This window comes from Oncorhynchus keta, chromosome 26 (assembly GCF_023373465.1).
Source record: "Oncorhynchus keta strain PuntledgeMale-10-30-2019 chromosome 26, Oket_V2, whole genome shotgun sequence".
Lineage (NCBI taxonomy): Eukaryota > Metazoa > Chordata > Actinopteri > Salmoniformes > Salmonidae > Oncorhynchus > Oncorhynchus keta.
The window spans coordinates 41,846,652-41,864,000 of record NC_068446.1 but is presented as its reverse complement, the minus strand read 5'-3'; the positions used below and the strand labels follow the sequence as shown (position 1 = coordinate 41,864,000).

Sequence of the window (17,349 nt, the reverse complement as noted above, 5' to 3'; positions counted from 1 at the left end):
AGTCCATAATATGGCAAGGACATCTCAAATAAGCAAAGAGAAACGACAGTCCAGTATTACTTTAAGACATGAAGGTCAGTCAATGTGGAACATTTCAAGAACTTTGAAAGTGTCTTCAAGTGCAGTCTCAGAAACCATCAAGTGTTATGATGAAACTGTCTCTCATGAGGACCGCCACAGGAAAGGAAGACCCAGAGTTACCTCTGCTGCAGAGGATAAGTTCATTAGAGTTAACTGGCTCTCATGAGGACCGCTACAGGAGAGGAAGACCCAGAGTTACCTCTGCTGCAGAGGATAAGTTCATTAGAGTTAACTGGCTCTCATGAGGACCGCCACAGGAGAGGAAGACCCAGAGTTACCTCTGCTGCAGAGGATAAGTTCATTAGAGTTATAACTGGCTCCCATGAGGACCGCCACAGGAGAGGAAGACCCAGAGTTACCTCTGCTGCAGAGGATAAGTTCATTAGAGTTATAACTGGCTCTCATGAGGACCGCTACAGGAGAGGAAGACCCAGAGTTACCTCTGCTGCAGAGGATAAGTTCATTAGAGTTAACTGGCTCTCATGAGGACCGCCACAGGCAAGGAAGACCCAGAGTAACCTCTGCTGCAGAGGACATGTTCATTAGACTTACCAGCCTCAGAAATCAGTAATTAACTGACCCTCTGATTGCACCTCACAGAGTTCAAGTAACAGACACATCTCAACATCAACTGTTCAGTGGAGACTGCGTGAATCAGGCCTTCATGGTCAAATTGCTGCAAAGAAACCACTAAAGGACACCAATAAAAAAAAGATACTTGCTTGAGCCAAGAAACACGAGTAATGGACATTAGACCCGTGGAAATGTGTCCTTTGGTCTGATGAGTCCAAATTGGAGATTTGTGAGACGCAGAATAGATCGAACGGATGATCTCGGAATGTGTATCCCACCGTGAAGCATGGAGGAGGTGGTGTGATGGTGTGGGGGGGCTTTGCTGGTGACACTGTCAGTGATTTTATTTAGAATTCAAGGTACACTCAACCAGCATAGCTACCTCAGCATTCTGCATCGAAACGCAATCTGGTTTGCACTTAGTGGGACTATCATTTGTTTATCAACAGGACAATGACCCAAAAACACACCTCCAGACTGTGTAAGGGCTATTTGAAAAGCAGCCAAAAAGTGCTCAGCATATGTGGGAACTCCTTCAAGTCTGTTGGAAAAGCATTCCTCATGAAGCTGGTTGAGAGAATGCCAGAGTGCAAAGCTGCCATCAAGGCAGAGGGTGGCTACTTTGAAGAATCTAAAATCTATTTAGATTTGTAGAACACTTTTTTGGTTACTACATGATTCCATATGTGTTATTTCATAGTTTTGATATCTTCACTATTATTCAATTTTTTTGAAAATAGTACAAATAAAAGAAAAACCCTTGAATGAGTAGGTGTCCAAACTATTGACTGGTACTGTATATACATTTTTAACATAATGCCACTGTTGACAGTTAAACTAAGGCCATGAGTCATTTATAAATTATATTCTTCAAGAATAAATGGGCATATATTATTAATTTACAAGTTCAAACATGGATGTAGCAACTAAGGATTCTAGCTTTAATTTAAGGATCTTCCCCTTTTTGAAAATGTTGCCTAAAATGACATACCCAAATCTAACTGCCTGTATGTAGCTCAGGCCCTGAAGCAAGGATATGCATATTCTTGGCACCATTAGAAAAAGAAACACTTTGAAGTTTGTGGAAATGTGAAAGGAATATAGGAGAATATAACACAATAGATCTGGTAAAAGAAAATACAAAAAAATAAACGTTATTTTGTATTTTTTTTGTACCATCATCTTTGAAATGCAAGAGAAAGGCCATAATGTATTATTCCAGCTCAGGTGCAATTTAGATTTTGGACACGAGATAGGAACAGTGTATGTGCAAAGTTTTAGACTGATACAGTGAACCATTGCATTTTTTGTTCAAAATGTTGTATCAAGACTGCCCAAATGTGCCTAATTTGTTAATTAACAACTTTTCATGTTCAAAACTGTGCACTCTCAAACAATAGCATGGCATTATTTCACTGTAATAGCTACTGTAAATTTGACAGTGCAGTTAGATTAACAAGGATTTAAACTTTCTGCCAATATCAGATATGTCTATGTCCTGGGAAATGTTCTTGTAGCGTACAACCTCATGCTAATCGCATTAGCCTACGTTAGCTCACCCATTCAATGGACAGGACACCAATCCCGAAGAAGATTTATTTAACAATTCACCGATTACCTATTTATATCTGCTGAAATTTGAATTGAAAATTTGTTTACACTGCAAATAATTTTTCCACAAAAAAAATAGGGCAACTATGGGCTTTGGTCAACAGTAGTGCACCCTATTCCTCATTGGCCCTGGTCAAAAGTAGTGCACCCTATTCCCCATTGGTCCTGGTCAAAAGTCGTGCACTACATCTGAAATAGGGTGCTATTTGGGACGGAGCCTTACATCCACATATCAATCAATGCTGTATACTGTTTTTTTTGTGTGTTATTTTTTTACATTGCGGTGAATCAATGTCCTCATTATATCTCATCCACATCAACTGAGAATTACAAAAACACAACAGCACCACTGCACCAGACTGGAATAGATTTTCAGGAACAGTTTTATTCAAATGATGAGACAATCTTGACAGGACCAAACAGTTTGGCTTGTGCATTGTAACACAGAAACACCTTTGTTTTAACAATTGAGAGGAAAAAAAATACAAAATGATCTGGTAAATATGCATTACAAAAGCAGGAATTTATAACAAAAACAGAGCCAAATAATACAAATAAGCAACACTTTCAAAATGTTCAATTGGTGTCCTGCAATGGCAAATGGAAAAAAGCTCACTGACTAACCTGCCACTGGCACAGGCTTTGAGAACACAGACAGAGGGAAAATAGCCCAATCTTTTCTTATATCCATCTATGAAAAATATACGTTTAACACTCAATAAAATTATCCTAAAAGAAAAAAAACAATAACAAATGTTTTAAAAGTCCCAAAGTTAACTTTTAAGTTCTTTAAGGTGAAATCTCTTGAACAACAATCATATCGACAACTAAACAGAACAATTTTTTGACCTCTCAAGCTGCTCTAAAAAAAAAATGGAACTTGGCACCACAAAGAATCGACTACAAAATGCCCTTTCCAGTGAATCGAAATCCTAGAAACATATCACATTATGCAAATACTGTTATGTAAAAAAAAAAATTTAAACCAAAGAACTAATGAATAAACAATGATGACTTTAAATTATTCTTTGGTTAAGATGAATTGCTTTTCAAAGATATAAAACTTGATTATGTTGCTCTTCACACAGTCATTATCGATTTGATAGTCACAATCCTTGTGGTATTGTCACACTGAAATATAGAATATAGTAATAGCCAGGTTAGAATACCGAATATCGTAGTTGCCAGGTTAGATTCTGGTTGATGGATGAAAAATCCCCCGAAAAAAAAAAACATCCACCTACTATCACTGTTAATACACTGACTGGATTCTTTGGTCCTGTGTGAGTAGCAAATACTATCAGCGTTGTACTCAATTCCATTCCAATTCAATCAATTCTGGAAGTCAACAAAAATTCTAAATGCCAACTTTGCTCATTGAAAAGGCATTGGAATTGGAATGTCAATTTACTCCCATAATTGACATTTGAAATGGAACAGATCCCAACCCTGTCTTCAAATGACATCATTCCAAGGATCAATCTGAAGTCCTCCCATCTGATCTATCTGAAGGACTCTTTGGCATCTAATAGCACATCTGTGTCACCGATGATTTTAGCATCAATGATCTAGATAGAAGGCATCTGATAGCACCCCACTGGGCACAGACGTCAGTTCAACGTCTAGTTTTGAATTACATCTGGTTGAGTTGTCAACTAACATGAAATCAACAAACAAAAAAATGTTGCCATGTCATTGAACTTCGGTTAAAAGCTGAAAAAATATTAAAATTCTCTTTACAGTGATGACTTTTTTCTCCAAATCCAATCCGTTTTTCACGTTGAAATGACGTGGAAACAACATTGATTGAATCAGTTTTTGCTCAGTGGGACATCTGCGTCACTGCTGCGTTTAGTATCAGTGATTTAGATAGAATGCAAACGGAGAACAATCGTCTGAAAGACAAAGAGTTAAAGCTTTAAACCAGGTATAAAACTTCTCTTGAAATGTACAATAAGAAATGCATTCAACTCAAAAGAGGAATAGACATACACTCTTAGGAGAAAGGGTTCCACAAAAGGGTTATTTGGCTGTCCTTATAGGTTAACCCTTTTGAGTTCCAGGTAGAACCCTTTTTTTGAGTTCCAGGTAGAACCCTTTTTTTGAGTTCCAGGTAGAACCCTTTTGAGTTCCGTGTAGAACCCTTTTGAGTTCCGTGTAGAACCCTTTTGAGTTCCGTGTAGAACTCTGTGGAAACGGTTGTACATGGAACCCATGATTTTGGCATAGTCTGTATGCCTATTGCATGTAGAATTTGTTGTTGTTGCGTTTGAGGTTTTGTTTACTTATAGGCGAACAACTCTTTCTTTGGATCTCTATATCTACGACCATCTGCAAAAGCCCTTTTCTACGTTATGAGGTCATTTTAAAGCTTTTAAGGTCGGGTGCACTGGAAATACCAGTTGAATGTTTATTTTTGGTTACTTTATCTTACTCAAATAGAGAAGGATGATATCTAATGCACTTAAATAGTAGAACTCTATTGAAAAGACTCATCATTCAAAACTTAAAAGCTTTTCCAACCTTGTAAAAAACAACTAATAATTAAAAAGGAATTTTCACAAATCTTCTAAACAAATTAAGCCTAAATAATTCCTGCAGGATATTAATGCAGGTAAGAAGAAATGGCTTTTAAATGTTTTCAACTTCATTCCCTGAGTTATGGGGAAATATTGCACAATATACTGTTAAGATAAGGTAGTACTATATACAGTACTGCACAATATACCGTTAAGATGAGGTAGCACTATATACAAATCAGAGTCACTGATAGGTAGACAATCAGCAATGAGGGGTCACCAACTACACCCTCTACTTCAGAGAAAGAAATAAATCTATATTAACATATTAGAAAATGTTTCACAAAAGCAATACATTTTTTTTTTAACATTATTTTGAACATTCATTTTTGGTGTGAGCTTTGGTTTAGAACAGACATTAAGTACTCATTTCCCCCTGGACACAGATTAAGCCGGGTCCTGTACAAAGAAGCCACTTTGAATGGCGAATATCACTCAACATGCTTTTCAGGATACCATAACATACCTATCACCAATCCAGGACAAGGCTTGATCTGTGTAAAAAAAAAAAAACAGCCCTAAAGACCAAACAGACACACAGACGAAAACCAGACAGACTGAAAATGAGCTCAAAATGAAACAGGAAAACGACAACATTCATTTAGACCTGAAGAAAACCCCTGTTTCCTCCTCAATCTTCAACTTCCTGATCCCTCTTCATAACTCCTCGTATGTTCCATGCCCAAAGACCTGTTTTCAGGAGGCCAAGAAGGGGGGTGGGAAGTGGGCAGCTTCAGCTGTAGATAAGTCACATTCAGGCTGGGTAGTCTATCGTCAGGAGGAGCCTGCTGACTGGACGGTGGCCTGGACAGGATAATTCCTCAGCCGAGAGGGGACAGGGACGTGACGACCGCTGGACAGTGTCATGATCAGGCCGGTGGAGGCGATGGTGATGATGGTAAGGGTTGGGCTTGGTGTCGTCACCTCAGATTCCACTTTAAAACCAGGATTTCCTTCTTCCTCCGCTTCTAAAACACTCTTCATCCTCTGGAGTTGAGCTGTCATCCAACTCTGACCCGAACATAACTGTGGACGGGTTACTCATTCTCACTCTCGTGACCGGAGTCTCCTGTCTCGTGGCTTCCTTCGCTGGTCTCAGTGGTCCCAGAGCTGCTTCCCCGACTGCTACCCATGGAGCCCTGTAAGCCCCCTAGTGGTCCAAACAGGATCTGCAGGCTGGAAGGCTGGAGGGGCGGAGCGTCTACCTTTTCCTCGTAACACAGCACGGTCTTCCCTGCCTCGTACAGACACACTCTGTTCTCAGCCTAGAGATAGAGGAGAGGAGGAGATTTTGGGATATTTGTTTGTTTGTCATTGTATAACAATACTCCACTCTAAACTATACCGAACCAAAATATAAACACAACATGTAAAGTGTTGGTTCTATGTTTCACGAGCTGAAATAAAAGATCCCAGAAATGTTCCACACACAAGCTTATTTCTCTCAAATGTTGTGCACAAATTTGTTTACATCCCTGTTACTGAGCATTTCTCCTTTACCAAGATAATCCATCCACCTGACAGGTGTGGCATATCAAGAAGCTGAATAAACAGCATGATCCTTACACAGGTGCACCTTGTGCTGGGGACAATAAAAGGCCACTCTTAACATGTTCAGTTTGTCACACAACACAATGCCACAGATATCTAAAGTTGAGGGAGAGTGCAATTGGCATGCTGACTGCAGGAATGTCCACCAGAGCTGTTGCCAGAGAATTGAATATTAATTTCTCTACCATAAACTGCCTCCAATGTCATTTTAGAGAATTTGGCAGCCGCAGACCAAGTGTAAGCACGCCAGCCCAGGACCTCCACATCCTACGGGATCGTCTGAGACCAGCCACCCTTGACAGGGTATTTCTGTCTGTAATAAAGCCCTTTTGTGAGGCAAAACTAATTCTGATTGGCTATGCCCACCCATGCCCAGTCCTGCCGTGTCATGTGAAATCCATAGATTAGGGCCTAATGAATTTATTTCAATTGACCGATTTCCTTATATGAACTATAACTCAGTAAAATTGTTGAAACAGTTGATCAGTATTGATGTTGAGGATAGACTCTCTAATAGCATCAAGTTCCCGTCTGAAGATTTTACCTGGCTTGTATTTGTATTACGTCTCTCCCTCTTGAAGAATTGCCATCTCTTACCGCGGTTGTTGCCATTGACTGGACCTGTTCTACTAATCACCAGGTTAGAAACACCCTGAAACAGAGATATTACAAACAGATAGAGAGGTCCGTTGCTGATTGCTAAAAAGACATTGACAACCAGCATAAAACCTTATCATGGCATCATAAAGGTTGTCATAGTGATGTCTTAAATACATTCTCATACCACTCGTGGCCTGTGTCTGTGGAGCCATGTCTCACCTTGGCATCAATGAAGTGTTGTGCCATCACAGGCATCAGGGCCTCTATGTTGTCAGCCTGGTGGTCATTGGCCAGGGCCAAACCAGCATGTGGACCATGGGGTCTCTCACCGTTCACTACGTCCATGATCTTACAGATGGACGATTTCCTATTGGAGTAAAGCGTGGAAGTTAGCGGACAATATGAAATAATCTATTTGAAGAGAGGTCTTTCAAAAATGGCTGACGGAGTAAATGGAATATGAGAAGATGATTACTATAAAAGATGATTACCATAAAAGAAGAAGATTACTATAAAAGAATATTACAATAAAAGAAGAAGATTACCATAAAAGAAGATGATTACCATAAAAGAAGAAGATTACTATAAAAGAATATTACAATAAAAGAAGAAGATTACCATAAAAGAAGAAGATTACTATAAAAGAATATTACAATAAAAGAAGAAGAAGATTACTATAAAATAATATTACAATAAAAGAAGATGAAGATTACAATAAAAGAAGAAGATGATTACCATAAAAGAAGAAGATTACTATAAAAGAATATTACAATAAAAGAAGAAGATTACCATAAAAGAAGAAGAAGATTACCATAAAAGAAGAAGATTACTATAAAAGAATATTACAATAAAAGAAGAAGATTACCATAAAAGAAGAAGATTAGTATAGATATGTACCTGGATCTGCCTTTGTTGATGAGGATGAGGGCACAGATGGCAACAATACAAGCCAGAGTGATGCAGACCCCCACCATGAGGCCTGTCATGGACTTCTGGTCCATGTGGTACTGGCCATCAGAGAACACTGGAGGAGACCAGCAACAGGCATACTGTTACACAGGACAAATCATCTCACTTTGGGCAAGTACTATTTACACAGGACAAATCATCTCACTTTGGGCAAGTACTATTTACACAGGACAAATCATCTCACTTTGGGCAAGTACTATAAGGCTACTGGAACTATACAGCTGTTAGCTATACACCACTAACAGATCTAGGACCAGCCTATTAGCATTGAGACAAGACAAAATTATAATTTGTTTGTACTGGTTCAGTTAATATGTCTCCAACAGCAGTATTATCAACATTTAAATATCTCCCCAGTTCAACAACACTCCAAGGGAAAGGGGGATGCCTAGTCAGTTGTTCAATTGAATGCATTTAACCCGAAATGTGTCTTCCGGACTTAACCCAACCCCTCTGAAACACAGAGGTGCGGGGGGCTGCCTTAATCAATGTCATCGGCGCCCGGGGAGCAGTTGTTGTTGGGGGTTAATCTCCCTTGATCCACCTTGCCGGCTGGGGGATTTGAACCTGCAACCTTTCGTTTACTGGTCCAACGCTCTTAACTGCTAGGCTACCTGCTGCCCGTGTAACTATAGTAACCTGAAGTGTCTGAGGAGGATCCGCTGTCTGAATGCCTGGGGCTCTTCCCTCTGTGTCTAGGCCCGGGCCCCAGGGCCAGCTCCACAGTGGTAGAGAAGGGCCCGTCTCCCACCAGGTTGGAGGCAGATATCTTCACCAGGTAGACGTTACCAGGCTCCAGACGCTCCAGCAGGATCATGGTGTTACTTCCTGTAGGGGAAAGACAGGACTGGTGTTACTTCCTGTAGGGGGAAAGACAGGACTGGTGTTACTTCATGTAGGGTGAAAGACAGGACTGGTGTTACATCCTGTAGGGGGAAAGACAGGACTGGTGTTACTTCATGTAGGGTGAAAGACAGGACTGGTGTTACATCCGGTAGGGGGAAAGACAGGACTGGTGTTACATCCGGTAGGGGGAAAGACAGGACTGGTGTTACATCCTGTAGGGGGAAAGACAGGACTGGTGTTACATCCGGTAGGGGGAAAGACAGGACTGGTGTTACATCCTGTAGGGGGAAAGACAGGACTGGTGTTACATCCTGTAGGGGGAAAGACAGGACTGGTGTTACATCCTGTAGGGTGAAAGACAGGACTGGTGTTACATCCTGTAGGGTGAAAGACAGGACTGGTGTTACTTCCTGTAGGGGGAAAGACAGGACTGGTGTTACATCCGGTAGGGTGAAAGACAGGACTGGTGTTACATCCTGTAGGGGGAAAGACAGGACTGGTGTTACATCCTGTAGGGGGAAAGACAGGACTGGTGTTACATCCTGTAGGGTGAAAGACAGGACTGGTGTTACATCCTGTAGGGTGAAAGACAGGACTGGTGTTACTTCCTGTAGGGGGAAAGACAGGACTGGTGTTACTTCCTGTAGGGTGAAAGACAGGACTGGTGTTACTTCATGTAGGGTGAAAGACAGGACTGGTGTTACTTCATGTAGGGTGAAAGACAGGACTGGTGTTACATCCTGTAGGGGGAAAGACAGGACTGGTGTTACATCCTGTAGGGGGAAAGACAGGACTGGTGTTACTTCCTGTAGGGGGAAAGACAGGACTGGTGTTACTTCCTGTAGGGGAAAGACAGGACTGGTGTTACTTCCTGTAGGGTGAAAGACAGGACTGGTGTTACTTCATGTAGGGTGAAAGACAGGACTGGTGTTACTTCATGTAGGGGGAAAGACAGGACTGGTGTTACTTGCTGTAGGGTGAAAGACAGGACTGGTGTTACTTCATGTAGGGTGAAAGACAGGACTGGTGTTACTTCATGTAGGGTGAAAGACAGGACTGGTGTTACTTCATGTAGGGGGAAAGACAGGACTGGTGTTACTTGCTGTAGGGTGAAAGACAGGACTGGTGTTACATCCTGTAGGGTGAAAGACAGGACTGGTGTTACATCCTGTAGGGTGAAAGACAGGACTGGTGTTACATCCTGTAGGGTGAAAGACAGGACTGGTGTTACTTCATGTAGGGTGAAAGACAGGACTGGTGTTACTTCATGTAGGGTGAAAGACAGGACTGGTGTTACTTCATGTAGGGTGAAAGACAGGACTGGTGTTACTTCATGTAGGGGGAAAGACAGGACTGGTGTTACTTGCTGTAGGGTGAAAGACAGGACTGGTGTTACATCCTGTAGGGTGAAAGACAGGACTGGTGTTACATCCTGTAGGGGGAAAGACAGGACTGGTGTTAGAGAGTGCTGAATAGGATGAGGAAACGTTCCGTGTTGATTTAGTCTGTTCTTTTTACATTGTTTTTTTTCCAGCACGGTTACAGTAACCACGGTGGATGTGTAACCAGGGCAACCCAGCTCAGCTCGGCTCAGTTGTGTCAAAAAGGGTTTAAGAGATGAGAGGTCAAAATCTAGCTGTCCATACTCACACTCCCTCTCCAGTGTTTGCCAGTGTCCATACTCACACTCCCTCTCCAGTGTTTGCCAGTGTCCATACTCACACTCCCTCTCCAGTGTTTGCCAGTGTCCATACTCACCCTCCCTCTGCAGTGTTTGCCAGTGTCCATACTCACCATCCCTCTGCAGTGTTTGCCAGTGTCCATACTCACACTCCCTCTGCAGTATTTGCCAGTGTCCATACTCACCCTCCCTCTACAGTGTTTGCCAGTGTCCATACTCACACTCCCTCTCCAGTGTTTGCCAGTGTCCATACTCACCCTCCCTCTGCAGTATTTGCCAGTGTCCATACTCACCCTCCCTCTGCAGTGTTTGCCAGTGTCCATACTCACCCTCCCTCTGCAGTGTTTGCCAGTGTCCATACTCACCCTCCCTCTGCAGTGTTTGCCAGTGTCCATACTCACCCTCCCTCTGCAGTGTTTGCCAGTGTCCATACTCACACTCCCTCTGCAGTGTTTGCCAGTGTCCATACTCACACTCCCTCTGCAGTGTTTGCCAGTGTCCATACTCACACTCCCTCTGCAGTGTTTGCCAGTGTCCATACTCACACTCCCTCTGCAGTGTTTGCCAGTGTCCATACTCACCCTCCCTCTGCAGTGTTTGCCAGTGTCCATACTCACCCTCCCTCTGCAGTATTTGCCAGTGTCCATACTCACCCTCCCTCTGCAGTGTTTGCCAGTGTCCATACTCACCCTCCCTCTGCAGTGTTTGCCAGTGTCCATACTCACCCTCCCTCTGCAGTGTTTGCCAGTGTCCATACTCACCCTCCCTCTGCAGTGTTTGCCAGTGTCCATACTCACCCTCCCTCTGCAGTGTTTGCCAGTGTCCATACTCACCCTCCCTCTGCAGTGTTTGCCAGTGTCCATACTCACCCTCCCTCTGCAGTGTTTGCCAGTGTCCATACTCACCAGTGTGTTTGCCAGTGTCCCCTCCCTCTGCAGTGTTTGCCAGTGTCCATACTCACCATCCCTCTGCAGTGTTTGCCAGTGTCCATACTCACCATCCCTCTGCAGTGTTTGCCAGTGTCCATACTCACCATCCCTCTACAGTGTTTGCCAGTGTCCATACTCACCATCCCTCTACAGTGTTTGCCAGTGTCCATACTCACCCTCCCTCTGCAGTATTTGCCAGTGTCCATACTCACCATCCCTCTACAGTGTTTGCCAGTGTCCATACTCACCCTCCCTCTGCAGTGTTTGCCAGTGTCCATACTCACCCTCCCTCTGCAGTGTTTGCCAGTGTCCATACTCACCATCCCTCTGCAGTGTTTGCCAGTGTCCATACAGAAGATGGTTTTGTTCACCTGCAGGAAGGGTCCTCTGGTGGACAACAGAACTCACCATCCCTCTACAGTGTTTGCCAGTGTCCATACTCACCATCCCTCTACAGTGTTTGCCAGTGTCCATACTCACCCTCCCTCTGCAGTGTTTGCCAGTGTCCATACTCACCATCCCTCTGCAGTGTTTGCCAGTGTCCATACTCACCCTCCCTCTCCAGTGTTTGCCAGTGTCCATACTCACCATCCCTCTGCAGTGTTTGCCAGTGTCCATACTCACCATCCCTCTACAGTATTTGCCAGTGTCCATACTCACCATCCCTCTACAGTGTTTGCCAGTGTCCATACTCACCCTCCCTCTGCAGTGTTTGCCAGTGTCCATACTCACCATCCCTCTACAGTGTTTGCCAGTGTCCATACTCACCCTCCCTCTACAGTGTTTGCCAGTGTCCATACTCACCCTCCCTCTACAGTGTTTGCCAGTGTCCATACTCACCATCCCTCTACAGTGTTTGCCAGTGTCCATACTCACCCTCCCTCTACAGTGTTTGCCAGTGTCCATACTCACCATCCCTCTACAGTGTTTGCCAGTGTCCATACTCACCATCCCTCTACAGTGTTTGCCAGTGTCCATACTCACCCTCCCTCTACAGTGTTTGCCAGTGTCCATACTCACCATCCCTCTGCAGTGTTTGCCAGTGTCCATACTCACCCTCCCTCTGCAGTGTTTGCCAGTGTCCATACTCACCCTCCCTCTGCAGTGTTTGCCAGTGTCCATACTCACCCTCCCTCTGCAGTGTTTGCCAGTGTCCATACTCACCCTCCCTCTGCAGTGTTTGCCAGTGTCCATACTCACCCTCCCTCTGCAGTGTTTGCCAGTGTCCATACTCACCCTCCCTCTGCAGTGTTTGCCAGTGTCCATACTCACCATCCCTCTGCAGTGTTTGCCAGTGTCCATACTCACCATCCCTCTGCAGTGTTTGCCAGTGTCCATACTCACCCTCCCTCTGCAGTGTTTGCCAGTGTCCATACTCACCATCCCTCTGCAGTGTTTGCCAGTGTCCATACTCACCATCCCTCTGCAGTGTTTGCCAGTGTCCATACTCACCCTCCCTCTGCAGTGTTTGCCAGTGTCCATACTCACCATCCCTCTGCAGTGTTTGCCAGTGTCCATACTCACCATCCCTCTGCAGTGTTTGCCAGTGTCCGGCCAGCCAGGCCCTCTGTGAGGCGTACAGGATGGTGTAGTGCGTCACTGCCAGGTTGTTCTCCTCTGGTTCCCTCCAGGAAAGCAGGGCTGTGCCGTCCTCAATCAGAGACACCCTCACACCTTCAGGTGGACGACTGGGCGCTGATGAACAGAAAAGGGCCATTTTGAGTATCTTGGTCCGTCATCTAGTACGGTCGGCTTTGATAGGCGAGTGTTGTTGTGTGCAGAGGGGTCCTTGGTTGGAGCTCAGCTTGGGATAGACTGGGAAGGAAGCTACTGTTGATGTCTAATGTTTTTTTTTTTTAAAGACTTCTTCATGATCTATAGATAGAGGGCCCTTGTTACTCTGGTTACCCTGGTTACCTTGGTTACCCCTGGGGAGATGATAGTCAGAGAAAGATCAGAAGATGGTTTTTGTTCACCTGCAGGAAGGGTCCTCTGGTGGACAACAGAACTCCAGGGACTGGACAGCTGGTCGGCATGGAGACGCACCACTAACTCATAGCGTGTGTTGGGTTCCAGACCCTGTATCACCACATTCTGATTGGTACTGACGAGGACAATCATGACAGGTTCAAACCAACAACTGTGTCAAAAACAAATCTTGATTTTCAGTCTCTTAGAAACTAAGCGGAGAACTAAATTACCACATGTAATATAAATGTCCAATGATATGAAAAATGACAATGGATAATAGCATAGTAGTAAAGTAATAATATTACTATTTTAAAGTAGTTGTAAAATATTCTTCTTCTACCTCAACAGACCACAGTATACAGGTATAAACATCTTGAACTGGAGCAGTTCTGTTGCATGAACTCACGTCTGTATGTAGCGTATGGCTGATACGTTCATCAGGCCCACAGGTGTACAGCGAGCTGTGTAGATAACAACCTTCCTAGAGGCGAAGGCAGGACGGCTCCAACGCAGGTACACCGCCGACGAGCTGTTAGCCACCGCACTCACATGGTCCGGGGCTGGAGGCTGGGCCACCGGGTGATCTCGTACAGCTACCAGACGCACGCACAGACGCACGCACAGACGCACGCACAGACGCACGCACAGACGCACGCACAGACGCACACATTTTTTAGTCACAACTAGAAAGGGTACATTTCCTGAAGAAAATGTGTGTGCTTGCTTCAAATCAAATTTTATTTGTCACATACACATGGTTAGCAGATGTTAATGCGAGTGTAGCGAAATGCTTGTGCTTCTAGTTCCGACAATGCAGTAATAACCAACGAGTAAACTAAACTTCAGCTGTCTAGAAGTATTTTTTTTTATGGTGGTGGGAGATGTGTTTGAGGCCAATGTAGATATCCAGGATGAACAGAAGCTGAAACAGATCAATAGTAAGAATTGATCTGATTTCTTTGTGTACTTACACACACATCCTGGGGTGCTGAGAGTCTGGTCGGCCTGGTAACCATCTCCTACAAGGCTTAATGCCAACAGTTTCACCTGGTACTTCCGCCTTGGGTCTGGAAAACAATAAATTGTAGATTAATAAATAACATAAGTGTAAATACATGTTCTGTTTTATTATCAACTGACCACCATAATATCTTAAAACAACTGGGCTAACAAAATGCTGAGATGTCCACTATTAGTCACAATCAATCAATCAAATGTATCTATAAAGCCCTTCTTACATCAGCTGATATCTCAAAGTGCTGTACAGAAACCCAGCCTAAAACCCCAAACAGCAAGCAGGGCAGGTGTAGATTACATCTATCATCCTAATGGAGGAGTAGATTACATCTATCATCCTAATGGAGGAGTAGATTACATCTATCATCCTAATGGAGGAGTAGATTACATCTATCATCCTAAGGGAGGAGTAGATTACATCTATCATCCTAATGGAGGTGTAGATTACATCTATCATCCTAATGGAGGAGTAGATTACATCTATCATCCTAATGGAGGAGTAGATTACATCTATCATCCTAATGGAGGTGTAGATTACATCTATCATCCTAATGGAGGTGTAGGATACATCTATCATCCTAATGGAGGAGTAATTCCTTCATCATCCTAATGGAAAAGAAACATTAGATGCAAGTGGCTGTTCCACTGGATGTCATAAGGTGTATGCACCAATTTGTAAGTCGCTCTGGATAAGAGCGTCTGCTAAATGATTTAAATGTAATGTAAATGTAGATTACATCTATCATCCTAATGGAGGTGTAGATTACATCTATCATCCTAATGGAGGTGTAGATTACATCTATCATCCTAATGGAGGAGTAGATTACATCTCACAGTCTAGTGTTCAAGGCTGCATGGGATTTCTCTTAATGTCCGCTTTAGGTATAATGGAGGGAGCCGCTTGTGGATTTGACAGCTCTAATGCAGTTTCACCTCCGACCTCTATGCGGATATCGGCTAAAGCAGATCTGATTTCAAGTTTCCCTTTTCAGTCAAAGGACTAGTCTACAACAGATTAGGATGACAGTTAAGCGCTGGAGAGTAACGTTACCGCCTTGGTTTCTGCTGTGTGTACCCTATTCACACAGAGAGGCTCTCCCGTGTGCCCCTTGACCCCAGTCTATCTATCATATCTTGTCGCAGAGAGGAGAGAGCTTTAGAATGAACCCACAGTCTGCCTGTCGACCTTCAGAAACAGAGGAGTTTCTACTGAACCCCGTAACAGACAGTGCTGACTGTCTCTCTTCATCCATAAATGATCTACTGAAACATGGAGTCCTCGTGCTCTGCTAGATGAACTAGTGCTGACTTACATCCATGCTGCTACTGCAAAGTCAACTCTTTACAGAGGAGAACATGGCCACTAGGCTGTGCTATACCATAGAAACAGTAGAAACAGCAGCTGTGAAGAGGCCAGCTGAAAGAGGGGGGGGGGGGTGAAATTAGGTCTTTCTAGGACTGTTTTGTATATAGAACTGTTTTAACTAGTTGTATTGTACTGTTTTGTATATAGAACTGTTTTAACTAGTTGTATAGGAATGTTTTGTATATAGAACTATTTTAACTAGTTGTATAGGACTGTTTTGTTTATAGAACTATTTTAACTAGTTGTCTATAACCACCATGGCTGGGGGCAGTTCCATTTCAATTAATTAATTTCAGGAAGTAAACTCAAATTTCAGTTCTCTCATTGAAAAGCATTGATGAAAATTGGGATTGCAATTTCTGTTTAATTTCTGACCCAACCTCTGCTAACTACATTAATAGGATTCTGCAACAAATCAATTCAGAGAAATTATTGGTAGGAAATAAGACAAAATATCAAACAAGGTTTATATAGTTAAAACAAGTTAGTACCCTTTGGCTTAAAAACTGTGCAATTGAATTCATCGTCTTTCACTTTGAAACCCACCAACGTCATGGCCACCACCTAAATAACGCTGTATTTAAGGGAGCATTAAGGATTCGTTTCAGGTCTCTTGGTGTGAAAGGTTAGGTTCTGGGTATTGACCAGTGGAGAGGGGTGGAGGGAGGAGGTGTGTCCAGGTCCGTTGTATGCTGGTGGGGAATGGTGGCCAGGGGGCTCGGCTGGGGCAGGGGGGCCAGGGGACTCGGCTGGGGCAGGGGGGGCCAGGGGACTCGGCTGGGCCTGGGGGGCCAGGTTGGGGCTGGGGGGGGCCAGGGGGCTCGGTTGGGGCTGGGGGGCCAGGGGGAGCATTCAGCTGCTGGGATCCAGGGCCCCTGGGACCAGGGGGAGGGGTGACTAGGGTCAGGGGTCACAGAAGGAATCTGGGCTTCAGGATTGTGGGAGAGGTGAGGAGAAGAGAAGAAGAGAAGAGAGGAGAAAAGAGGAGGAGTGGATGGAGAGGAGAGGAGTGGAGAAAGGAGGAGTGGATGGAGAGGAGAGGGATGGAGAGAAGGGCCCCTTTGTTTCAACTCCTCAGTAACTTCTGCCCCTCCTGGCTGCCCCTCCACCCTTCTACCTACCCTCCACCTGGCTTCCCCCTCCACCCTTCTATCTACCCTCCTCCTGGCTGCCTCCTCCACCCTTCTACCTACCCTCCTCCTGGCTGCCCTCCACCCATCTTACCCTCCACCTAGCTGCCCCCTCCACCCTTCTACCTGGCTGCCCCTCCACCCTTCTACCTACCCTCCTTCTGGCTGCCCCTCCACCCATCTTACCCTCCACCTAGCTGCCCCTCCACCCTTCTACCTACCCTCCACCTGGCTGCCCCTCCTGGCTGCCCCTCCACCCTTCTACCTACCCTCCACCTGGCTGCCCCTCCACCCTTCTGCCCCCTCCACCCCTACCCACCTGGCTGCCCCTCCACCCTTCTACCTACCCTCCACCTGGCTGCCCCTCCACCCTTCTACCTACCCTCCACCTGGCTGCCCCTTCACCCTTCTACCTACCCTCCACCTGGCTGCCCCTCCACCCTTC

The 17,349-nt window shown here is 44.5% G+C and overlaps 1 protein-coding gene across 1 annotated transcript in view; it reads right to left on the bottom strand.

Moving 5' to 3' along the window:
• Nucleotides 1-2,630: 2,630 nt before the first annotated feature.
• Nucleotides 2,631-17,349, bottom strand: part of LOC118358800 (protogenin B-like) — a 41,761-nt gene continuing 27,042 nt past the window's right edge. The window contains exons 14-22 of the mRNA XM_052480904.1: nucleotides 14,363-14,458; nucleotides 13,798-13,984; nucleotides 13,397-13,524; nucleotides 12,945-13,115; nucleotides 8,604-8,792; nucleotides 7,893-8,019; nucleotides 7,215-7,362; nucleotides 6,940-7,047; nucleotides 2,631-6,109 (exon numbers count right to left, since the gene is read on the bottom strand). Coding sequence (XP_052336864.1) covers nucleotides 5,882-6,109; nucleotides 6,940-7,047; nucleotides 7,215-7,362; nucleotides 7,893-8,019; nucleotides 8,604-8,792; nucleotides 12,945-13,115; nucleotides 13,397-13,524; nucleotides 13,798-13,984; nucleotides 14,363-14,458 — 1,382 coding nt within the window. The 3' untranslated portion in view covers nucleotides 2,631-5,881. The remainder of the gene's footprint in view (nucleotides 6,110-6,939; nucleotides 7,048-7,214; nucleotides 7,363-7,892; nucleotides 8,020-8,603; nucleotides 8,793-12,944; nucleotides 13,116-13,396; nucleotides 13,525-13,797; nucleotides 13,985-14,362; nucleotides 14,459-17,349) is intronic.